Source organism: Myotis daubentonii, chromosome 16 (genome assembly GCF_963259705.1).
Source record: "Myotis daubentonii chromosome 16, mMyoDau2.1, whole genome shotgun sequence".
Classification (NCBI taxonomy): Eukaryota; Metazoa; Chordata; class Mammalia; order Chiroptera; family Vespertilionidae; genus Myotis; species Myotis daubentonii.
In genome coordinates this window covers 26,218,472-26,243,785 of record NC_081855.1, presented here as the reverse complement: position 1 = coordinate 26,243,785, position 25,314 = coordinate 26,218,472, and the positions used below count along the sequence as shown (strand labels likewise).

Sequence of the window (25,314 nt, the reverse complement as noted above, 5' to 3'; positions counted from 1 at the left end):
CAGTAGGGAGTGTGCAGGAGGCAGCTGATCGATGTTTCTCTCTCATTGATGTTTCTAACTCTCTGTCCCTCTCCCTTCCTCTCTGTAAAAAATCAAAATATATTAAAAAAAAAAAAAAGTAAAGACAGTATTAAGAACACTTGCTTTCTAAATTAACTTCAACTATCCTATTAGGAAGTTAGATGAAAGACACAATTCAACTCCATTCGACAAACGTTTATTGAACATCAATTATGTGCAAAGCCCTAAAAATGATTCCAAGATAAAGAAAGGTCATGGCCCTTAGGAACCTACAACCAAGTAGAGAAAAGAAAACATTTCCATTATATCAAGGGTATTCATTTCATAGAAAGGAAAAAACAAATCCAGAAAGCAAAATGATAAGGAAGCTATAAAAGAACTTGAAAAGAAATAACATGAAGGCATACTGGAAATCAGTCAGAAATTCCACAGCCTAAAAAAAACTATCACCTATAAACTAGCAACTAAAGGCATCAGTAGGAAGATCGAGCATTTAAATCCATCACACAAGGACCAGACAAGCTAGTGGGGGCCAGAAGCTCAAGTGGAGATAGCCTATCAGTTGTCCCCATGACTCTCTGGGGCCCGTGAAAAAGATTCAAATTCCAGTCAATGTGGTTGCCCTCCAACAGAAGGGAGAAACAACTGATCAAAAGCCAGGCAACTGCCATGGCTGGTTTTGCTCAGTGGATAGAGCGTCAGCCTGCGGACTGAAAGGTCCTGGGTTCAATTCCGGTCAAGGGCATGTACCTTGGTTTTGGGCACATCCCCAGTGGGAAGTGTGTAGGAGGCGGCTGGTCAATGTTTCTCTCCCATCGATGTTTCTAACTCTCTATCTCTCTCCCTTCCTCTCTGTAAAAAATCAATAAAATATTTTTTTTAAAAAAAAACCAGGCAACAGAAAGCATTTCCCAAACAAGAAACAAAACAATAGAGGGGGAAGGGAGTACCAAGTAAGAGAAATCTTTGTGTTTTGTTTGGTATGTGACGTGTAATTTTCTTTCCCCTCATAACCTCTATAGAATGGTCACAGGCAGAAACAGTCAGAAAAATGAAAATGCAAAGCTCTATCAAAGGAAAAGAAAAATGATTGATATGAGGAAAATCTCCATTATAGTGTGGAATATTCCATTTTGTACAGATTTCTCCTGAAGGTCAAGGGCTGAGCTAAAGGACACAGCTAGCACGTGAGTGCCCTGAGTTTAGGAGAGGAAGGGGAGCCCTGGCCGATAGCTCAATTGGTTAGAGCATCTTCCCCATACACCAGGGTTGCAGGTTCTATCCCTGGTTAGGGCACATACAACAATCAACCAATGAATGCCTAAATAAGTGAAGTGGAACAACAAGTCTCTCTCTCTCTCTCTCTCTCTCTCTCTCTCTCTCTCTCTCTCTCTCTCATCAATCAATAGAAGGAGAGGAAGGGGAAGAAACTGGGTTAGCTCAGCAACAAGCACAGGGAATCAATCCTGAAGAAGGGGCCTCATGCTTACTCTTTTAGATATAATATGATGATTTTCTGGGGCATTCCAGCCATAGACATAGAAACATCTAGACTGGTCGCACCATTTCCCACACTTCTGAGCAATTTTAGATATAGTTGTAAACTAAGATAAAATTATACATCTTTGAAAACCCAATGCTGATATTCTGCCCATACCACACTGTCAAAACACCCCACAAAATATGTGAATCAGGAAGAAGAGTGAAAAATAAGATAGCAGGGTAAAAGTGGGGCCACTGTTAGACTTTTCATCCTCAGAAAGACTACCTCAGAAAAAAGGAATTGCCACCAGAACTTTCCTCTGGACCCTGTTGTTTTTCCAGCATGTTTCACAATTGTAAAGGTACCTATTACTGTTTATTAATGGAGATGTTTATGTATTAAAGTAAGCTCGTCTAGCTAAATCCTGAGCAAACTCCACAATCTTCAATCTAGAATTCCAGACTTAGCTCTACAAATTCATGATGAGAAACTCCAGCCCTGAACGAGTTGGGAGGAATCCTTCAGCTTTGCCTAAGAGGTAGCCTGGGGGGAGCTGGGTAACAATTACAATAGCCCAGAGGTCCAAAAGCAAAAACGAATACCAAACAAGCAACTATCTTATTGTTTATTGTCTAAGCCATGTGGGCTTTCCAGGATCTTATTAACTTTTATTTGTTTGTTTGGTCTTGTTTGTACAGAGTCAAAACACTATGGCACACTTTTTCATCTTTGAAATTTAACCACATTAGGGAACAATAAAATATTTGGTACTCTGGATGATGTAGTTTTTGTTTCTTTTTTCCTGGTGGTGCTGCCTTCAAGCCCCTGTTACAAAATTTATTAAGTAAAAAAAAAAAAAAAAAATCTTAGTCATGTTTGATTATTGTTTTAAGTAAGTATTGTTTCCCTTTAATTATAGGAAGGAGACACCTATTGTTCTTACCAAGACAGAGGTTTAGAAATAAGATCCTGTCCTGGCTGGGGAGCTCAGTTGGTTAGAGTATTGTCCTGATATGCCACGATTGTGGGTTCCATCCAGGGCACATATAAGGAAAAACCAATCTATAATAATAAAAGCATAATATGCTAATTAGACCAGGCCTCCTTCCGGACATCCTTCCGGATGACCTTCCGGACGAAGCCTGGGCTGTGAGGGAAGCCTGGGTCCCAGGTGCCAGAGGGAAGCCGGTGCTGGCAGCTGGGGGGAGGAAGGCCTACTCTTGCACTAATTTCGTGCATTGGGCTGCTAGTAAATGTATAAATAAATGGAACAACAAATCATTTCTCTCTCTCCCTTCCTCTCTTTCTAAAAACCAGTAAATAAAATAAAATAAGTAAAATAAAGAAATAAGATCCTGCAAGAATCCTTATTTAGAAATTTGTCTATAACTTCAGAGACCAATATGGACCAATATCTTAACAGCAATCCACTTGAATTGCTCTAATTTTTGGTGAATATTGATTCTCCCCAAAAAAGGCCATGGTTGTGAACTGAATGCATTTATGACATCAAGGGAAATATACCTACAATGTCCATATGAATAATGAAAAGTTAATTACAGGAGAAGCCCACCTTTCTGTGCTATTATTATGTATTCTGGAGGAGAAAAAGAAGAAGTTCACCTCCAAATGAAGTTAAGATTACCTACAATAATGTGGTGAAAAATTTTTTTTAATTAATATAGGAAATTATTATTTTATAATATGAAAGAAAAAAGGCAAGACAAATTTTTATATTGCAATCTACTTCCAAATGCTAATTATTTACATATGCGTGTTATATTTTCCTTGAACAAAAGTATGTAATCAGCTCTAGGCAGTTTGGCTCAGTGGATAGAGCGCTGGCTTGTGGACTGAAGGGTCCCAGGTTCGATTCCGGTCAAGGGCATGTACCTTGGTTGTGGGCACATCCCCAGGAGGGGGTGTTCAGGAGGCAGCTGATGGATGTTTCTCTCTCATCGATGTTTCTAACTCTCTATCCCTCTCCCTTCCTCTCTGTAAAAAATCAATAAAAAATATATTTTAAAAATATATGTAATCATTATTGCTCCCCCTCTCTTATGCTTAAAGTACCTCTCTACCAATATAAGAAAATGGTCAAGAAAAAACATACACCCCACCCTTAAGAGGTATAACTCCATGAAATGCCATACTGTTAAAACAACATTTTGTTGAGGTGTGAGAAATGGAATATAAGGAAGGATGAAAAAAAATTTTTAATTGTATTTTAAGATAGCAAATTGTATTTTAAGATAGCAAAAAATTATGAGTAACCAGCCTTAGATAACGACACAGCAGCAATGTTTTCTGAATAACTCAAAAATGAGATTCAAAAGAATAGGGTGGGGGTTTTTTAGTGGTTTTGACACCATTGTGATGAGCTAATAATAATAGGAAAAGAGCAAAGAGGGAGGCCAGACATTATAAGCATCGTCATTTGGGCAGCTTCACCAGAAAGCTGCAACTTCACACTCCCCAGGTAGCCACTGGTCCATTCCCTGCAGAGCACTGTGGGAAGGGATTGGACAAAGGGGAGGATAGACACATGCGTAGTAAACTTGGGGTGACATAGGGAAGGTGCTTGTCAGTCAAACCTGGGAATAGATATCATTGGCTAGGACTGGCGGAGCCAATCCAAGTCTGGGAAAATTTGGGAACACATAATCCCCCAAACAAAGAAGCTCACCTTGGCTCTCTTGGCTCTTTGGTTCCTTTGGCTTGTTCCTACCCAAGTTCCCTCCATTGTCTTGTGGCCCTGCAGACCCTTCATGCAATGGACTGATGAACTGCAATGGGGAACACAGGCTAAGCTAGCCTGATGCTGGCTTAGACTGTGCAGACATGGAACGGACTCTCTGGGCAACAGCTTTAATCTTAGCCCGATTAAAGGCACAGCCGGACCTTTTCCTTGGTGGGATGAAGGGAGAGGGGACCTTGGAAACTCAGGGATAGAATTCCACAGAAATAAAGCTTTCTACAGTATCTCATTCTCCCCTGCGAGTCTCAGAAAATTCCTTTTCTCAAGATATCACAAGAAACCCACAGGCAACCTGTGGGGATGAGGAGAGCTCCCCACTGATTACAGTTTTAGTGTTTTGAAATGGAATACTTTCCAGAACTTTCCTTTATTATTTTGATTATACATATATTTAATGCTATTTTTATGGCTCTTGGCCCATCCTTTATTTTTTATGAGAATATGATCTTTCAATTTTGCAGTTAGCTGGGATTACTATATATAATATCTAACACATATCTGCCACTTAGTATCTGACATTGTATCAGACCCTATTCTAAATGCTTTTTTTTTTTTATATTAACTCAATCTTTAAAACTATGAAGTAGGTATTATTACGATCCTCATTTTATAGATGAGAAGACAAGCACAGGGAGCTAAATAATTTGCTCAAAGACGCACAGCTAGTACATTCTTAAAAGACCAGGAGAAAACACGCCAAGGTGGTTTTTCTCAAGGCATGCGGTTACAAAGGATTGTTAAGAGAGCTGTCATAATAAGATCTCGGACAGTGGCAGCTGAGTTGGAAAAGAGAGGACAGATTTCAGAGCAGTTTAAGAGAAAATACTGTCAGAGCTTGTGGACTGACTGATTCCACCTCGGGTTGAGAGACAGGGCGATGGGTCTTAATACTTCAGCCTCTGGCTCGCGGGTCTGCCTGGGTGAACATGATCACTGAGGTAGGGAATATGGAAGATTGGAGCAGCTTTTTTTTTTTTAATATATTTTATTGATTTTTTACAGAGAGGAAGGGAGAGAGATAGACAGTCAGAAACATCGATGGGAGAGAAACATCGACCAGCTGCCTCCTGCACATCTCCCACTGGGGATGTGCCCGCAACCCAGGTACATGCCCTTGACCGGAATCGAACCTGGGACCCCTCAGTCCGCAGGCCGACGCTCTATCCACTGAGCCAAACCGGTCTCGGCTGATTGGAGCAGCTTTGAGAGAGAAGACGGTGCGCTCAGTCTTGACATGATGAACTTTATTAATTGTTTAAATATGCAAATTTTTAAAACTCAAGAAAGAAGTCAGGTCTGGACTTGAGAGTCTTCACACAGAGCTGGTAGTTAAACCCAGAAGAGAGGTTGCCAAGGAAGCAAGAAAAAAACTGTGGGCAGCCCTAACCGGTTTGGCTCAGTGGATAGAGCCTCGGCCTGCGGACTGAAGGGTCCCAGGTTCGTTCAAGTCAAGGGCATGTACCTTGGTTGCGGGCACATCCCCAGTGGGAGGTGTGCAGGAGGCAGCTGATTGATGTTTCTCACTCATCGATGTTTCTAACTCTCTATGCCTCTCCCTTTCTCTCTGTAAAAAAAAAAAAAAAAATCAATAAAATATATTTAAAAAACAAAACAAACAAACAAAAAACAACAACTGTGGGCCAAGGATAAAACTCTGGAGCACTTTCACTTTATGTGATTTACAAGGAATATGATGGCTATTCAGAGTTAACATTAACATTAAAAAATAGATATGAAATGCAAGGCATATGTTTGCTTTTCCAGCTACGTTTCATTTATGATAGATAAGGTAGCATGGGGGTAGCTAGGGCAGGGCAGTCAGACAATTTTGGGTGCAAATCTAGCACTTCGCCACTAAATAACTCTGTCACTGCTGTCAAGTTACTAAGTGTCTGCAAAATGTGAATGATTAATACACTACTCGTACCATTGTGGGTATGAAATGGGTTAATCCACAAAAGCACGTCTATGGCATAGTGCCTAGCATGTAGCGTGGACGCAATAAATATTCAATGTTATCACTAATGAGGACACAAATCATAAAATTATTTTTCATTCCACTATCATGCTTTGCCAGTTGAGAAAATGGTCAGGAGGTCTGCTGGTTAGCAGAAATAAACAAACTACAGTGGAATGAAATAACTGTATGAAAGCCACCAAAATAATTCACAGGTACTCAAGAACTGGTATTTTCCCCATGAATTTGTATGGTATAGTACACGTAACCGGAGGTCATAGCAGTTGGCTAAAAGAATTAGAAATGCTGGTTCATGAACTACAAGACTATTTAAACTTTTCTTTTGTTCTCTCAATATTCACCCCACTGCCTGGCGGTAAGTAATTAATAAATACGTTAACTGGATGTAACCAAGTGATTTAATAAAAAAAGGAGGGTAATTTTTTTTTTTATATCTGCGATTAAACATTGCACGATTGGAAGAATGATCAGTTGCAATGAAAAAGGAGACACCGTACGTGTCATCTGAAACCTCTCCAGAGTTTGGCTATGCAACCTCTCCCCATCCGTACCTGCCGCACTTTGGAAATTCCCAGCCTCCTATAGGTTTCCTTTCGGAACAGGGTTTGGAGTCCTCGGAAGGGCTCACTAAAATGCAAATATGTCCTCTGTAAATGGGAACCAACGTGGCTCCCGGCAGACACGGGCACCGTTCTCAGCCCTGCAGGGTGGGTGGCGAACTCCCGGTGGCCGCGACCTCGGGCGCAGGAGGGGCCGCTTCGGAGCTGACCTGTGGGGTCGGCCTCGGCCGAAGGCCAGGGCGCCGCGGACCAGCAGCCTCGCTGCAGCCCGGGGGCAGTGCCCGCTGCAGGGCGCCGGCCGGACAAAGGCGGCCCGGGGCGGCCCGGCGGTGGGGCGGGATGCCGTCACGCCCGGGCCTCCCGGTTTTTCCCGACCCTTCACCCCGGTTCTTCCTAGAACCCGCTGGCTCTCGTCAGAACGACCACGGCCTGACGAGTGGGTCATAGCGATGCTCACTTTTTTTTTTTCCTTCTTCAGTGCCACCTCCAGTTCCCCAGCGCATTGGGGGCTGGGGACCTGGCCAAATCGAGTTAAAACCTGAAATGTCTTTTTTGTTCCTTTCAGTTCAGCTAGTTTAAATCCCATGCAATCTTGAAGCTGTGGGCTAATATGTATTGTGCAATTCTCGGTTTGCCGTTGCAAAGGCAGGGCAACTTATAAATACCGTGCTCGGGGTCCCGGCGGGGAAAACCAGACCCAGTTAAACGCCTAGTCAGCGCCGACTCAGGAGTTCCGGCCCCGGCTTCCGCCTTCCCGCGCTTCCTTCTACCGCGGAGCCGATCCCACCAGCTTAGGCGCGCGCTGGGGGGCGGGGCGCCGAACTGAGGCCGTCACGTCCCGAGCGTCGGGAGGCGGGGACTCTGTCTGTGACGTCACGAGCCCCCGCCCCTCACCGTCCCGATATCATTCCCGCCGCCCGCCATTTTGTCTCCAGTGTCTCGTTTGCCGTCGACAGCGTGGAAGGGAGTGTCTGTGTCTGTAGACGTCAGGCAGCGACCAGGGTCTATTGTCTGAGTTTGACCCCGTAGTTCGGTCCGAGGCCTTCCGGAGCTTCCCCGGGGCAGTCGGCAGAGGCCGCCGCGACCGCCCCCGCCCCTCCCTCCGTCCCCGGGACCGGGAGGGACCCATCCCGCGTCACGCCCCTCAGCGCTCGCCGCTCCCTTCTCTGTCGTTGCGCCCGCCTCGCACCCCCGGAATCAGACGGTGCCCCATAGATGGCCAGCTTTCCTCCGAGGGTTAACGAGAAAGAGATCGGTGAGGAACGGGACGGTGGGCGAGGGGTGCTGGCGAGCGCGCGGGGGCTCGGGAGAGGCAGGGACCCGGCGGAGGAGGGTCGAGGGGAGCCCTCCGCGGCTGAGGGGGGTGGGGTGAGCCGGCCGAGCCCCGGAGCGAACTGGAAGGAAGCGGCCCGGCGCGCGGGTGGGTGTTGCGAGGGAAAGAGGCGATCCTCATTGATGCGCCCCCCCCCCCTTGCGCCTGGCCCCGGAGGCGGCGGCGCGCGGCTCTCAGCGTCGAGGGGACCGTGGGCGCCGAGCAGCGAGGGCCCCAGTGATGACCGCGGCCCGGGGCCAACACACCCCTGGGGACCCCAGTGTCCTCCTCCGAGGTCCGAGCGGGGCCGTGATCCTGGGATCCTCCTTGCTTGGCGCAGCCGCTGGGGCGTCGAGTGGGCAGGGGAGTGAGTCCTGGTCAAGACTGGGGGACTCTGACATTTTTATGACGCGAAAGTGAACTCGCGTGCTCTGAGCTGCAATGAGTGAACGGCGGGGTCCTCGTGTGCCCACCGCTCTTCTAAGGAGGAACGCGACCGAAGCGCCGCCATCAGCCCGGCAAAGGCAGTGTTTCAAAAATGGCCTGGCGTTAAGGGAGGGAGTGGTTCGGGGGAGGACGACTCCGAGTTATCTTTCGGGCGCCCAGGAGCAGGGAGGGGCCCGCGGCGGGGCGGAGTGGCCGCAGGGAAGCCGCGGTCCGGAAGGGCCGTCGGGAAAGGCTGTGCGCAAACGGGCACGGCCAGCGCCGCCGCCCCGAAGCCGGGGCAGTGGGTGTCCCGGGTTGTGCGTCAAGACCTCAGTGGCTCAGTTTAAAAGCATCTCACTTTTTTGGGGGGGGGGGCGGGGGGTGGTTGAGGTACAGTGCATTGCTAGACTTAGTAAAAATTGCACATGTTGTATACCATACATGTAGGTCATTTTTATTTTAAAAATTAGAATAGATGTAGCAACCTCCCCTCCCCCCAACAACAACAAAGCCCATCTCTGAACTTACTATGTTAATGTGAAGGTGGCAGCTGAGTAAGAGCCTTTGCATTTCCTTGTTCTTCAGCTAAATGGGTGCCCTGACTAAATACATGGAGGAGGTATTTGTAGAGAAAGGGAGAAGCTGAACCACACAAATCGCCCTCTATCCTGTCTATGGGCACATTTTTTATATTTAGAGACAGCTTAAAAAGAAATGGCTTTAGTTTTAAGGGTAAGGTATTGAATGGCAGTTTAGGAAGGGAGCTTTATAATTCTGATTTTAATAACTTTTAAATTTGCAGAGAAAACAATTCGTATCCCATTTTTATTTTCACTGTGCTTTAAGACTAATATGCTCTGATGTGGAACATAGAACGCAGAAGAAGTTATTCTGAAATCAATAAAAGTATGCATTTTTTAAAAAGTTCTTACTTTTAGTCCAGTGGTTCCCTCCCTCCCCCCATTACATAATATCACAGATGAGTGATTTGCCTTTCTGTAATTTGTGTTTTTGCTTCACCTTGATGAACCATTTTGAAAACTTTTCAGTCCTCTCTTCTAAGGGATAGAGCGGAACTGCATAAGGTAGAATCATCTAAGTAGCCTTTTCAATTAAATTTTTTTTTTTTTCATATTTAGGTCTCAGTGTTATTTCCTGGATATAAGGTTACTAAGTGCCGGCATAAAAATACTTTGGTCTTTTCTAACTGAACAAATTTTATTTAATCCTCATGGAGGATATTTGAGAGAGAAAAAGTGAAACATCGATATCAATTAAGTTACCTCCCTGGATTAGTTGCCTCCTGAATCAGCCCTGATAAGGGCCTGGTGCAAGGGAGGTACGAGCCCTTGACAGGAATCAAACCTGCAACCACTGGCGGATGGGAAACCAGCCAGGGCTTTTTTTGAAGTATCATTTGGATACAGGGTTAAACCCTAGTATCTCTGTGTAGCTTTGTAGCTATCTGTAAGGACTTACTTTCCCCCTTCTTTCTTGGGTATTAATTATACCTATTTTGGTTCTCTACTACTTACTGAAGGAGGGGAGACAAGATTCCATGAATAATTAAATCTGTCAGGGAGTTTCTGCCCTCTTTCACAAGGCACTATCAAAGATCCTTTCTGGTTATGAAATTGCAGGGAGGAATGTGGAGAAGGAGCTAAATTTGGTTCAACAGTGACTCAGATGATGTGTACTACTGTACAGATATTAATAATGGAGAGTTGTATTTATGGCTGAGCTCCCATGGCAGGCAGCTTTCCCCTTATACAAGGTCTAAATCATACATTTCTTAGGATACCAACATTAAACAGTTGCAGGTAATGTAATAAAGGTTTATCTTAGAAAACTTTTCTCAAAGCACTTCATTATAAACGTTGTGCTAGTTTAAAATATTGTACCAGTATTTAAATGAGTGCTTAAATCCATTTGATTAACTGAAAGATCATTTGCTCCACCTATGAATAAAGAAACACAAGGTAATTATTAATTCAATACTTGTAACAGTATTTATTTGGTAGGTGTGCTTTTTATATTTCTTGAATTTATATTCAAGAATAAATTAGCTTATTATTTCATGGTCTTTGTTTTATTTAAACCAATTTTTAAGTTGTTGATTTATTACCACCCTTTATATAAAGGAAGTTTGTGATTGTGGCCAAGGTAAAAGAAGAAAAAAAACCTCTGCCTTGTAATTAAAGATATTTTGGATGCTGAAAGAAAATAGAGTGATTTTAAAATACAGACCAAAAAAAGATTATGGACTTGGAGGAATGTAAGGAAACATGGAGAGGCAAGCCCTTTCAAAAAGCCTTTGTATATTTAAAAAGTTATTCTGCAGGCATTTGAGAGTCACTCGTTTGGAAATTTTGTATTAAGAAAGTCACATTATAACTAATGAAGTTAATGTCACTTTATATTGTATTGATTACAAGTGAGTTGGCAGTAGGTGGTGGGGTGTTCTGCTGCTTTTATGAAGCCACATCTTAAGTACTGTGTTTAGTTCTGTGTGCCACTTTTATGAGGGCCATTACTAACTGGAGTTTATCCAGAAAAGTATGATGAAGGTGAAAATGGGGAATAGACTTGAAACTACCTAATCTAAGGAATGATCAAAAGGACTAGAAATTTTAGCCTGGTGAAAATATTTAGTTGATGATGTCATAGCTGTCTTCAGCGTATGAATGTCATGTGAGCAGGATTAGGCTTATTCTCTTAGGTCAGAATCAGGACTGAGTGGGTGGAGTGGCAAGGAGGAAGATTTTGAGTCATCAAAAGGAAAATTTCTGATAATCTGAGCTACACCAAATTAGAATTAGCCTTATTAGATACTCATGCTTATGAGTATCATAGAAAAATAGGTCTGTTTTGTTCCTTTACTTTTTAAACCATAGCTTATTCATTAATATATCAAAGAATTGGGCAATGAAATATTTAAATCACTTAAGAATGAGAGCTTATACATGTACTTTCATATTCATTCAAGAGTATAAGTGGTTCTTATTTGAATTGCAATACAAAGAATATATTGAAATTTAGTTGTTGGAAATAAACTGTAGAGATTACCAGGCAACTGACCACAAAATAGATCATAGGGAAACTAAACTTGACAAAAACTAATAACTGAGAAGGAAGAGTAGCAAAATTTGAAAGTAAGACCAACCCAAGATAAAGAACATCCTTTCCCAAAATTGAGGAAATTCCATCTGAGTATATATGCACACGTACGGAAGGAGCTTGTTGATCATGCATGTTAAACACAATAAAAATTCTCTGTGCACTCTGTTAATAGGCCAGTTTTATTATGAATGCGAAATTTAAGACTCTTAGTTAAACAAAAAATGTATGGGATTGTCTGTTTTTTGTCCTTCAAAAAGCAAAATAATTATTTCATTTTGGGGTCAATTTGTAGCTTATTAGGAAGATGATGAGGACCGCTGTTGAATGTTAGGCATTTAAAACACTGGTTGAGAGGTTGGACTAAATAGTCTTTAAGTCCCTTCTAGTTTTGAGGATTTTGTGCTTTTTTTGTGACCATGGCCTAAAAAAGATAAGCATTGAAGATACTTTTCTTACAAAGTAACTTTAGTTTTTTGCGTTTTATTTTTTAATATGTTTTTATTAATATCAGAGAGAGGAAGGGAGAGAGAGAAACATTGATGATGAAAGAGAATCATTGATCAGCTGTCTTCTGCATGCCCACTATCAGTGATCGAACCCACAACCTGGTCATGTGCCCTGACTTTGTTCATGAGTAGACACTCAATCATTGAGCCACATTGGCTGGGCCGTCTCTTACATTTTAAATGTTAGCAGATTGATGACAACATAAGGCAGTGCAAAAGCCTGGACTTCAGAAATTGATAGCCCTGATTGACCTTTGCAGTATTGTTACTTGATCATTTTTTTGGTTTATTTTAATAGAAACTTTCTAAAAAGCTCTTGCTTTGGAAAATTTTAGGAAGCTAACTTCAACAAAACTTGAAGATGTAATCATTAAGGGGTCTTTACACCAGATATGTCCCCTCAAAGGGTAGAAAGCAAAACTCATATCTTGTCCTCATAGGAAAAGGGAAAAATACTCAATGGAGTTAGTGTGTCCCAAAGTAATATGGAGGCAGTCTTAAATTCATTGCTGGTTATATATAATATCCTGTATTTTTCTTTTTCTTTTTTAGTGAGATCACGTACTATAGGTGAACTTTTGGCTCTAGCAGCTCCTTTTGACAAGAAATGTGGTCGTGAAAATTGGACTGTTGCTTTTGCTCCAGATGGTTCATACTTCGCTTGGTCTCAAGGATATTGTACAGTAAAGCTTGTTCCGTGGTCCCAGTGCCTTACGAACTTGTAAGACACTTTTCTTTTTTGTACTTTGTATCTGCTTGTAGAATTTCCTGTTTTCAGTACATGAAGAGAAAAAGAAAAAGATACTGATATTTAAGTTTTACCTTTGTAGATTGTTATAAAAATATTTTATCATAAGCTGAATGTATTGGAAAATTTGTGAGAAGAATTATCTGGCCTTACCCTATATAATAAAAGGCTAATATGCAAATTGTCCCCTTGACCAGGGGGTGGGGCCAGCTGGCCAACTGCCCTCGGCCCCTCCTACTGACCAGCCCCGCCCCCACTCTGATCAGGGGTAGGGCCAGCCGGACCCCACCCATGCATGAATTGGTGCACTGGGCCTCTGGTATGTTATAGAACACTTTTTCAGGTACTTTTGTGTTTTTAATAAATGTTTCTGTGTATTATTAGGCAGATTAATTGTGTAGTGTATATATTGTGTTGTGGCAGGTCACATGACCTTTGTTATCTGATACTTTTTAATTTCACAATATTTCATTAGATAACAGAGGTGGCATAGATCATATAATTACTTTTTATGTACTTATCCTCTGGGTTTAATTGGGTTTGGATAATTGTTGAAAGTTTTTTTAAATGTATCATATATTAAATTTAATCTTTTCCTGCTTTTTGTGTGTAGTCTACTTTCATGGTTATACTTATTAATGTCCTTATTACATATTACTTTAGGCCAGTGATGGCGAACCTATGACACGTGTGTCAGAGGTGACACGCGAACTCATTTTTTTGGTTGATTTTTCTTTGTTAAATGGCATTTAAATATGTAAAATAAATATCAAAAATATAAATCTTTGTTTTACTATGGTTGCAAATATCAAAAAATTTCTATATGTGACACGGCACCAGAGTAAGTTAGGGTTTTTCAAAATGCTGACACGCCGAGCTCAAAAGGTTTGCCATCACTGCTTTAGGTCTAGAAAGTATGGGAAACTACTGATTATTACCAGGGTGTTTTATATCTTAACTTCTCGGTGGTTTTATTTTGTTTATTTGCTTATTTACACTTGCTTTCGGTTAATTAAAGGAGTCCTAACCGATACAGTGATTTCAAAGAAAAATTTGAAACAAATAAAATTACTTTATTGTTGAACTTCCTCTTTTTCCGCTATTGAGGATTTATTTGGTCATACCCTCATAGCTAATAACTTTTTTTCCCCTTCCCATTTATGGGATTCTATTGTTATTTAGTATCACGATAATAATATTGAGGTTAACAAAGGTCATTTCATATCCCCAGGAGTCCAGAGTAAATAATAACTAAATTTTAATCTGACTTTTTTCCCCACCTCTTCCCCAGTCTCTTGCATGGCACAAAGAATATCACTAATTCAAACAGTTTGAGATTGTCAAGACAAAATAGTGATGGTGCTCAGAAAAATAAGCCTCGTGAACATATTATAGACTGTGGTGATATAGTCTGGAGTCTTGCTTTTGGATCTTCAGTTCCAGAAAAACAGAGTCGCTGTGTAAATATAGAATGGCATCGATTCAAATTTGGACAAGATCAGCTACTCCTTGCCACAGGATTAAGCAATGGGCGTATCAAAATATGGGATGTATATACAGGTATGGATTCAGAGTTTTAAAGGCAAGTTTGATTAGTTTATGATGGAGGGCGTTGCTAGTAGGCAGTAGAATATATGATTTGAGGATTTTAACTTAGTGAAAAGCAAGAATTGGTACAGTGTGTCTTTTTAGTTGGCCTAATGACATCTTCAGCTGTGGTTTTAATTTAGGATAATAGAGTTCACACTGCTTGATCAATCTTGAGAATGTTACAGCAAGAAGGGCATATCTAAGGAGTGTATCAAAGAGTAAGGTGATTTCTGTTTTCAGTGGTTGATAGCTTACACGTTTCAAGGCAAATCTGGTTTTTAACAATCATTTAACCCTTTGGAAAGATTTTTAAAAATGAGTATTAGAATAATATGTGCATTAGAATATAGCAGGTGATACAAACATGGAGTGGGGGTGTCATTAAATGTATTGTATTCTTGAAAAAAACTAAGCACATAGATTTTCATAGAAAACAAAACTCTTAAAATATTAGATGAACAAAGTACTCCCCCCCCCCCCACTGGAATTATGTTTGAAAATTTAAAGTGGTTGTGGGATAACGTGCATCTTTTGGGAAGTTTGATAATCCACTAGTAATCCAAGGCTAAGGAAAAGAAAAGGAAAATTTATATTTTAAAACCACAGTATACAAAGATTTAAAAATGATAATGGAGGTTTATATGTGTGTGTATGTGTGTGTGTGTGTGTGTGTGTGTGTGTGTGTACACTAAATAATAACTTGTTCCAAGAGCTTGTGTATGCTTGAGGAATTCGAATTCCCTTTTAATTTTTTTTAATAAATACAGGCTTTGTGGCTCAGATGGTTGGGCATATACTGAAAGGTTGCCAATTCGATTCCTGGCCCGGGTTATAGGCTTGATCCCCAGTAAGGGGCTTGTAGGAGGCAGCCAATCGATGTTTCTGTCTCTCTCCCCCTCGCTTTTCCTCTCTAAAAATCAATTTTAAAAATCTTAAACACACAATGTATATAGTGAATCTTTGAAGGTAATAGTAAAAACACTAATAAGTAAGTCATTTTACACTTGGTAAGCTAAAGATGTGCCCAAGTATTTTTTAAACGGTGAGGAACACTATAAAGTAGAAACTGATAAATGTTACTAACATTGGCTTATTTTCCCTTTTCATTGCATTTAGGAAAACTCCTCCTTAACTTGGTAGATCATACTGAAGTGGTCAGAGATTTAACTTTTGCTCCAGATGGGAGCTTGATCCTAGTGTCAGCTTCAAGAGACAAAACTCTGAGAGTGTGGGACCTGAAAGATGATGGTATGTCTTTTTTTCCAGGCTATGAAAAAGAATTAGTTTCTTGATATTACTACTGAAAGATACTGGGTTTATCAGGGGCATTTGACTTATAAATGACATATGATCAGTTTCCTTTTCTATACCTAGTTCTTTGGCCCTTTTCCCTGTATTGATAAAATCATAAATGTGACCCAGAATAAGAGCCAGCAGTTACTCTAAGTATACAATCTAATATTATTCACAAACTAACCACACAGATCTGTATCAACTATTTGAGGATAACATCTAGGTCAGTTTGAGGGTTTTATATGAACTGGTTGTGTTGGTTTATTTCCTTATCTTAGGGAGAGTTATTAACTTCCTTCATTTGCTTAGTGAAAATTTAAGTAGACCTTATAGGATAACAAACAGATGTAACTTAGTGATCTAATAAAATTTAGATTGAAATATGGTTTGTATATCAGAATTTATAACATGTAAATGCTAGTAAGTATATTATTATGTTGGATAGATAAAGTAAGAAATTATTTTATAAAAGTAAAGTTACCCTTTAATATAATAAAAGGTATATGAGTGCAAGTACTCATTTTTTTCTGAAACCTTGATACTTGTGATGCTTAAAGTTTTGGAGGACCATAGAGAGTATATCTTCCCTCTTCTTAGCCTTTAATGAGTTTATAGTTTTAACTAAAACCTTGTATTTAAATAAGATCTGCTAATTCTCTAACAGCCACAAGCTGAAAGTTGACAGGCTTGCTTAGATAGCTTAATGTAGTCGGAAGCAAAACTCTCAGATTTGGAGACTTGTTCCAGCTGATGGGTAGCAACCGTTGCCTAATAAAATCATACGTTGTTATTCCCAAACTATGAGGTGCTTCCTCTGCATTTTATCAATCCTCTGATTTCTCAGGTGTCGAAGGGTTAAGGGATCCCAATACTTAAAACAGTTTGGTAATTAAATTTTTATATTCTTTTACATATCACACAATGCTTGCTTTTTTATTCACAGCTGTATCTTCACTTCCTGGCATGTAGTAGGTATTCAGTAAATATTTGTAAAATTAAGAGTTAAAATATACTTGGCCATAATTGTGTGTTTAGGGTATAATGTACAGGGAATTTGGAGTAGAATGTAGATTACCAAAAAGAAAGAAGGGTGAAAAGACATTTTGAAGATGTTTATTAAAGCTTAACCTTGCTGTATTTCAGTTTTTTCATTTGTAGAATAAAGGGATTAGACCAAAAGAAGTCTTTTCTATAAATGAAGGGTGAGCAGATTTTTTTCTTAAAGAGCCAAATAGCAAATGTTAGGCTTGTGGACCATGCTAACTCGGCCATAGTTACTCAATTCTGCCAACATAAACAAATTGGCATGATTGTATTCCAGTAAAACTTTAGTTACAAAAATGAGTAACTGATGTGTATTGCTAACTGTCACTGTAGAAGTTTGTGATTCTATGATTCTGCCATTTTCGAATGATACTCATTTGAAGTAGATTCTAGGGTTAACACGGGTATTTCTTTTTGTTCAGGAAACATGATGAAAGTCTTGAGAGCCCATCAGAACTGGGTGTACAGCTGTGCATTCTCTCCTGACTCTTCCATGCTGTGCTCAGTGGGAGCCAGTAAAGCCGTATGTGTCAAAGTTCTTATATATTTGTTGCGAATTAGAATATAATAATGTGTGCATAATCACTTTTAAATCTAAGTAACATCAAGTCTGTGCTCGGTGTCATGAATATCTTAAATGTTTTATTTTGTGATGCAGTATTTGCATGAGGGAAATTAAATGTAATTATTGATTGTGAAGTAAGAAATTATAATACTTTTAGTTAGAGATTCTATTCATAAAAGAGGGGGTTTGTCAAATTTATTTTTTTTCTAAGATCTAGGAAAGTTTATGTGCTATGGAGGAGATATAGTCCAAATGTTAAGACATTCCCTTGCTAATAATTTTCTTCTTTGTTGTTCTATTTTTTTTTGTCCAGTTTGCTGTTTAAAAAGTTTGAGTCCCAGCTGGACCTGGACATTTAACTGAGAAAAAGTAACTTAAAAGTCTAATAAAAATGAAAATAGCACTCATGTATGTCCTAGAGTGAATTACAGAAGAAATTTGGTATAATAAAGTAACTCTTAAGAGGGTTACGCTTACTGATGAATTCTCTAGTTGTCTACCAGCTCAGTATAGTTAGAGATCTTTTTAGCTTCAGATATTTATTGAAAATGGTTGAAGTCCAAATACATGTGATAATGGGGGGGTGGGAGGCTGGTTAAAATGCATTTTATCTGTCCAAGAACTATGTTAAAATGATAGTTGCAAATGTTGGAAGTTTAGAAAAAATACTTAGTTTAGTTCTTTAAAAATCATAAGAACCACAAAGCTAGATGTTGACATTGCTATTTTAGGCTGTGTGTTTTCCATATGCTTCTTGCTTTCCCTGTCACAGGTGGTGGCAGCAATATTGGTGTGATTGAGGTTATGCTGGCACCACTCGCACACAGGCGCACAATGGTGTTAGCTGGGCAGAAAGAGTGGCATCTCTGGCTACCGGGCTGGGGGCGACCTTTACCATAGGATGAAGTAACCTTGCATTCGGCTGCAAGGTGTACTGTACGTACACAGGTGCTGGTCGATGTCCACTTTCTGCTTTTCTTTCTTTCTTTTTTTCTTTTTTAAAATAATTTCCCCCCAGTGAAACCCACTGACTCCTCCAAGTAAATTGATCTTCCAGTCTGGAATTGGGAGTCTGACATGTGAAACCATGTAATGTAATTAATTGGCTTTCAGATGGTTTCTCTGTACTATTTTTTGGAATTCTTTAAGATGGTAGAGATACCTTAAGTCTGATCCAATTAAAAATTTGTGTGTTTTTTCCCCCCTTTGGAAGTAATATATTGTGTCTGTGCAGAAAAAAATGTAGCCAAAAGGATTGTTTTATCCCAAGAGGAAGAGAAGTTGTCTTACTAGAATTGTTAAATTTCCAATCTCACTATTAGTATAACAGACTGCAGTAAACATTCGAATCCTATTTATAGTTATTCTGCACAGTCTAATTACTGAGTTTAGAATCTAAAACTATATGTGAACTTGTACTAAAGTAATTTAAATGTTTTATACTTGAAATGACTAATAATGATTGTGTGGTCAATTTGGGAAAATCAGATTAGCAAATCTTGATTCACAGAAATGTTGTTATTGTATTGTTTTCATAAATTAGCATTTTCATTTTGTAATGTGGTTTAACATCCTTGTTGTTTGCCAAAGAAATTTCATTTGGCTGTGAAAATTCTCCTTGCTTGCAGTATCTGTTTCTCTTCCTAGGCTCACGTTGGTGACCCAAGCCTTTTGTAAACAAGTGATTATCTCAAAGGAGATGCCAATGGAGTAACAATTTGTTAACCTTACATTTTCTGTCTGTATATTTTTTAAAAATTTGGTAGTTTCTGGAAGAAAAAGAAGGGGGTTTGTAATACTTAACCCTATTTATTTCTGTATATTTTAATTAATTAGTTTTTGGAATAAATGGATTTCAGTATAACTGGTTAAATTACATTGCCTTTTTTATGTTTAGGCTTATTTTTAATTAACATTTAACAGAAAAATTTGAAATAGAATTTGCATGTCTACTTTAATTAACTTAAAGACTGATTTTAATCTGACTATGACACTGAGCATATTATTTTAATTATCCATAATTTATAATCTTTAATTTAATATAATCTGGATTAAATTTAGCAGTTTTAGTTTAAGATGTCCCATTTTGTCCTCTGTGTGTCTGAGTGAAGCTATAACATTTGCCTTTTTATTGCAGGTTTTCCTCTGGGATATGGATAAGTACACAATGATACGGAAGCTAGAAGGACATCACCATGATGTGGTAGCTTGTGACTTTTCTCCTGATGGAGCATTGCTGGCTACTGCATCTTACGATACTCGGGTATATGTCTGGGATCCACATACTGGAGGCATTCTGATGGAATTTGGGTAGGTACAGCATGAATTACTTCAGCCTGTAATTCATCTCTGGTTGTCAGTATAACTTTTTAAAAATTATGAATGATTAGAATTAACATGTGAAACCTAAAATTGCAGTCTATTGGAATTTAAAATTTTGTTATTATTTAAGCCCTTGAATATTGCAAAGCTTTAAATATAAATTCTAAAAATTAAACTTGGCTCTCTTGATATAGATCTTGTTACTTAACAGGACATGACTCTATAGAAGTGGTAATTATATTTAGAGTTTCATGTTGGGGGAAAAAAGTTAAAAATAGAGTTGAACTTAATCTTAGTGCCTTAAACCACATTCTTAAAAGGAGATTAGTAATTCTTTTTAGGTTCCTTTAATTTGGATATATCAGCTCTTCTTAAGTCTTCTTAGTTATGTTAAGGTCACTTTAAACATTACTCAAAGACAGATGTACTTTGTACCTGGGTAGTTTTGTTTCTTGAAGTGATACATTTCCACTGAAAACATGTATTTTGACCTCAGGCACCTGTTTCCCCCACCTACTCCAATTTTTGCTGGAGGAGCAAATGACCGATGGGTACGATCTGTATCTTTTAGTCATGATGGACTGCATATTGCAAGCCTTGCTGATGATAAGTAAGTGTGTGAATTACAGCTTGAACTACTTATTATTGCCTTTTAAAGATTTCCTTTTATCTGTCTACTTATAACATTCTTAAGGCTAAAGAAAAAAAGCCTTTTTACAGTTTGGGTTTTAGTGTCTCTCTTTTTTACAAAAATATATTTTTATTGATTTTGGAGAGGGAGGGAGAGGGATAGAGAGATAGAAACATCAATGTTGAGAGAGAATCATTGATTGGCTGCCTCCTGCACACCCCCCACTGGGGATCGAGCCTGCAATCCAGGCATGTGCCCTTGACCGGAATCGAACCTGGGACCCTTCAGTCCGCAGGCCAACGCTCTATCCACTGAGCCAAACCAGCTAGGGCTAGTGTCTCTTTCTTTAGACAAGAACCTGGGAGATGTTGGTGTGTCTTAAAGAATGTTGACCTGAATAGTATCCATGTAAACTAAAGATAATGCATACCTTTCCCTGTGTTCCTTTTTTGTTGTTGTTGTTGTTATTTATTTATATATTTTTTACTAGAGGACTAATGCACGAAATTCGTGCAAGAGTAGGCCTTCCTTCCCCCAGCTGCTGGCACTGGCTTCCCTCTGGCACCCGGGACCCAGGCTTCCCTCGCAGCCCCGGCTTCGTCCGGAAGGATGTCCAGTCTAATTAGCATATTACACTTTTCTTATTGTAGATTACTGACAGTATTATAGATGTCTCCCATTTCTCCCCCCCGCCCTCCCTTCCTGTGTTCCTTGTTTGTTAACTAGTTTGGGAAAACTGGGTGGATTTTTAACTAGCGTTTAGCCCAGCAGTGCTGTCTTACAAAGGTTGAAGTAAAAGGACATTGTCAAAGTGATAAATGGTAAAAAGAGTAATTTATATCCACCACAGTTGAGACTACAAGATGAAATGTCACATGAATAAGATTTTGCTTATTGTTAAGAAGCAGAAACTAGATGTAGCCATTCCATTTTCTCATGCTTTTATCATACAGTGTGCATGGATGTAGCATTAAGAAATTTGGTCCCATTAATTCTGAAAGCAACACATTATCATCTTTCCAGAATGTTAGCAAATGTACAGGGAGAGTTCTTTTTTATCCTCCAGTAATCATTGTTTTCCTGTTTGCTTGGATAAATTCTGAATGTCAGTTTTCTACTGTTCCTAGACACACTACCTAGGTAAAAAGGCATTATACATGTCTTGGAAATATAGTAAAACATCATATAGTGGGTTTTAAATGTAAGAAAATGGGGAAAGGTTGGGCTGTGAGCATTATGGATCTAAACTGAGAAGGGAAGACAGACATGCATTATAGTTTCTTAAGTGTGAGTTGATCCAAATTACCAATTGGTATAGACCAATGATGGCGAACCTTTTGAACTCGGCGTGTCAGCATTTTGAAAAACCCTAACTCTGGTGCCATGTCACGTATAGAAATTTTTTTATATTTGCAACCATAGTAAAACAAAGACTTATATTTTTTTATATTTATTTTATATATTTAAATGCCATTTAACAAAGAAAAATCAACCAAAAAAATGAGTTCGCGTGTCACCTCTGACACGTGTGTCAGGTTCGCCATCACTGGTATAGACTATGCTTTTTTTTTTTTTTTTAATATATTTTTATTGATTTCTGAGAGGAAGGGAGAGGGAGATAGAAACATCAGTGATGAGAGAGAATCATTGATTGACTGCCTCCTGCACATTCCCACTGGGGATTGAGCCATCACAACCCAGGCATAGCCCTTGACCGGAATCGAACTCGGGACCCTTCAGTCCATAGGCCAACACTCCATCCACTAAGCCAAACCAGCTAGGGCTACTTTTTTTTTTTTTTTAATCCTCACCTGAGAATGTGTTTATTGATTTTAGGAGGTGTGGGGAGAGAAAGATAGATGTCAGAGAGAAACATCGATGGGTTGTCTCCTGTACACACCCCAACCAGGGATCCAAACTTGCAACCTAGGTATGTTCCTGACCGAGAAGGAACTGCTCTACCCAACTGAGCAACCCGGCCAGGGCAAGACTATAACACTCTTTATAAAGCAAGTTACAGTAATTGCTTATTGCAGTGATTTGTGTGTGAATGTACTGTTTTGTGACTCAGAGCATAGTGGTATTTTTTTGTCAATTTTAAAAGTTGTTTTTACATTAAATTTCCTACTAGATATTTACTGGACAATGTTTTTCCTTTTCAGAATGGTGCGGTTCTGGAGAATTGATGAGGATTATCCAGTACAAGTTGCACCTTTGAGCAATGGTCTTTGCTGTGCCTTTTCTACTGATGGCAGTGTTTTAGCTGCTGGGTAAATCCATTTTTCTGCTTTGTTTTTAACAAGACAATTTCAGGTGGTTTTTAATCAAAACAGCCAGTACTATTGTCAGTAAATCTTTAATGAGGGCTCTTTATAATATTAGCTTTGTCATAGAGGAGACGATGATCATTGGTTAGGTTTCCTTAATAATTTTTTCTTTTTATATATTGATTTCAGAGAGGAAGGAAGAGGGAGAGAGAGATAGAAACATTAATGATGAGAGAGAATCATTGATCCTCTGGTTCCTGCATGCTCCACACTGGGGATTGAGCCTGCAACCAGGCATATACCCTGACCGGAAATTGAACCATGACTTCCTGGTTCATAGGTCAATGCTCAAACACTAAGCCATGCTGGCTGGGCCTTAATTAGGTTTAAACGTGCAATTTGTGACTCTAATACACAGCCTTGGACGATAATTGTTTGAACTGTAGGATGTTGAAATACATGTATTTGGATGACCGAGCTTGTGATTTTTTGTTTTGTTTCTGTTTAGGACACATGATGGAAGTGTGTATTTTTGGGCCACTCCAAGGCAAATCCCTAGCCTTCAACATTTATGTCGCATGTCAATCCGGAGAGTGATGCCTACCCAAGAAGTCCAGAAACTGCCGATTCCTTCCAAAGTGTTGGAGTTTCTCTCCTATCGTATATAGAGGACTCTGTAATAAGAGTAGGAGGGACTGATGGAACACACTTTACACAAACCTCAAGCTTTACTGACTTCAAGTATCTGTTTGTCAAGGTTTAGATTTATTTAATTTGATACGTTCTTGTACTGCATTTTGATTAGTTGAGTTTTTAAAATATTATTTATAGACCACAGTAGAAATATTTCTGAACATATAAAATGTAATTTTTTTCTAAAATTTAACTGTGAAAACATACATACATGTACATATTTAGATATAAGCTGCTATGTGTTGAATGGACCTTTCTGCTTTTCTAATCTTTAGTTCCAACATTTATATGTTGTTTCAATAGAGCCACAACATGTATCTTTGCTGTAAAGTGTAAGAAACTTTTTTTTATTTTGGAACACTGATTTTAGATGGTAAATATTGACTTAAGAAAGTTGAATTGCCTCATATAAAATGCATTTGGAGGTAGGGGGCAGACAACTGATTTGCAAGTAAGACAAAGTTTTTGTATAGGAAAAGGATTTTGTTTTACTTAACAATGGCATCTGAGAGAGTTTGAATGTGACATTATTCAATTAAAAACAGCCAGGATTTAACTAGAAAAAGGTGTCATTTCCCCAGTCAAACTGCTGCTGCAGACCTTAATTTTGGAAAGCAGCTTGTTAATTTAATCTTTGTATATAAAGTATTACAAATTTTAGTCAATTTAAAAATCCATCTACTGTATTATTGCTAAATATTTTGCTGTTTGTAGTAAGGTTCAGTTATTTTAAGACCATGGTTTTGTGCTTTTTGTTGTTTTGTTTGTTTTTACATGTATCCTATGTTTCTGCAGGGGATAATATTGGTGACTTACCAAAGAGAAGCAATACAGCATACCTGTTTTGCCCTCTGTTACTTATCTTACCTGCAGATATTAAGAATGTATGTATCATGTAAAATTCTGATTATATATTTTTGTTTGAGTTTTTTAATTAAAGACAAAAAATCACTATCTTCTGCAAATTTTTTTTTAAATATGTTGGAAGGTTTAATACTTTTTGTCTGTCTCCATTTTAAGATTGATGGAGCACCACAAGCAAATGAAGTAAGTAAGGTAGTGAAGAAATAGCACAAGTATAGGGGTAGAGTTAATGCTTCATGAATTTAACTTGTACATTGTTTCTTCTGGGAGAATTGTTGCAGTAATGCTTTAAGAATAGCTTTTTTGAATGAATAATTCTCTGGAAAGGCCAGAATTGCTTGCTTCCTTTTCTCATGAAAACCATAGTGCCAAGATGAAAGGGAGATTGAAGAATATGAGTCAAGTAGAAACATGCTTATATCTTCCATCCTTTGGGAAGACGGTAATAACAGGATGGTAATACTTTAATGTATGAGTGACCAAAGCAAGGGAAGTGGGGAAGATGTAGTTGGAGTCTTAACATGGTCAGAATCTGACTACATGATTTTAAAATGATACTGCTTCTTTCTCTCTTCTAGTCTTTGCCACAAGCACATCATTTGGAGAACTGGCAAGAGATTATTTATGTTTAGATTTGGTATCCTAGTTTAGTACCAAATAGGGCTGTGTGTAAACATAGGGAAATGCCTCTCATGTTCAGCAGCCAAGCTATCTTTTCACAATTTCAAATGATCTAAAGTGATTTCAAATAACTTAAAGGCCTATATCTTGATATTGGGTTGGCAAATCTTAAATTTTTGATCCCTGAAATTCCCTGCCTGCTTGTGTTTAAGACTAAGTTGGATTCAACTGGTTTTCACTGCCTTTGGGGCAGCAAGACCAAAAAAGGCTGGATGGAGCATGCTTCTGGGTTGAGGCATGGGCTTGTGGATACAGAGGACCTGGCTGTCGGCCAGCCAGCTAGCTTTGGGATAAGAAACTACAAAGTAAAACATTATCTCACAATCCAGAAACCATTGAGAGTGGATTTAACCTCCAGATTAATCAGAATGAAAGTTTGTGGCTGATGAACATTTTATCCAAGTAATTCTGATCAGATTCTGGCCTACGACAGTGTTTTAACTACAGAATTT

At 39.2% G+C, this 25,314-nt stretch overlaps 1 protein-coding gene and 1 long non-coding RNA gene across 3 annotated transcripts in view; one reads left to right on the top strand and one right to left on the bottom strand.

The window, feature by feature from the left end:
- Positions 1-7,625, bottom strand: part of LOC132218342 (uncharacterized) — a 72,067-nt gene extending 64,442 nt beyond the window's left edge. The window contains exons 1-2 of one of the 2 annotated variants that reach the window (XR_009449156.1): positions 6,792-7,625; positions 4,191-4,290 (exon numbers count right to left, since the gene is read on the bottom strand). This is a non-coding gene — a long non-coding RNA (uncharacterized LOC132218342). The remainder of the gene's footprint in view (positions 1-4,190; positions 4,291-6,791) is intronic. The other variant, XR_009449157.1, reaches the window with a different exon arrangement.
- Positions 7,626-7,742: 117 nt separating this feature from the next.
- WSB1 (WD repeat and SOCS box containing 1) lies at positions 7,743-24,271 on the top strand. The gene is made up of 9 exons (XM_059669449.1): positions 7,743-8,055; positions 12,717-12,885; positions 14,204-14,472; positions 15,619-15,750; positions 17,262-17,362; positions 19,542-19,714; positions 20,223-20,336; positions 22,520-22,627; positions 23,133-24,271. The coding sequence occupies exons 1-9, from the start codon at positions 8,016-8,018 to the stop codon at positions 23,290-23,292; spliced, it is 1,266 nt and encodes a 421-aa protein (XP_059525432.1). The 5' UTR covers positions 7,743-8,015; the 3' UTR covers positions 23,293-24,271.
- The last annotated feature ends 1,043 nt before the right edge of the window (positions 24,272-25,314 follow it).

Bases quoted from the DNA above. Each gene is read 5' to 3' on its own strand.
- WSB1 (XM_059669449.1), top strand. From the start codon at position 8,016: ATGGCCAGCTTTCCTCCGAGGGTTAACGAGAAAGAGATCG. The intron at 14,473-15,618 runs GTATGGATTCAG...CATTGCATTTAG, and splicing joins AATATGGGATGTATATACAG to GAAAACTCCTCCTTAACTTG. The intron at 20,337-22,519 runs GTAAGTGTGTGA...TTTCCTTTTCAG, and splicing joins GCAAGCCTTGCTGATGATAA to AATGGTGCGGTTCTGGAGAA.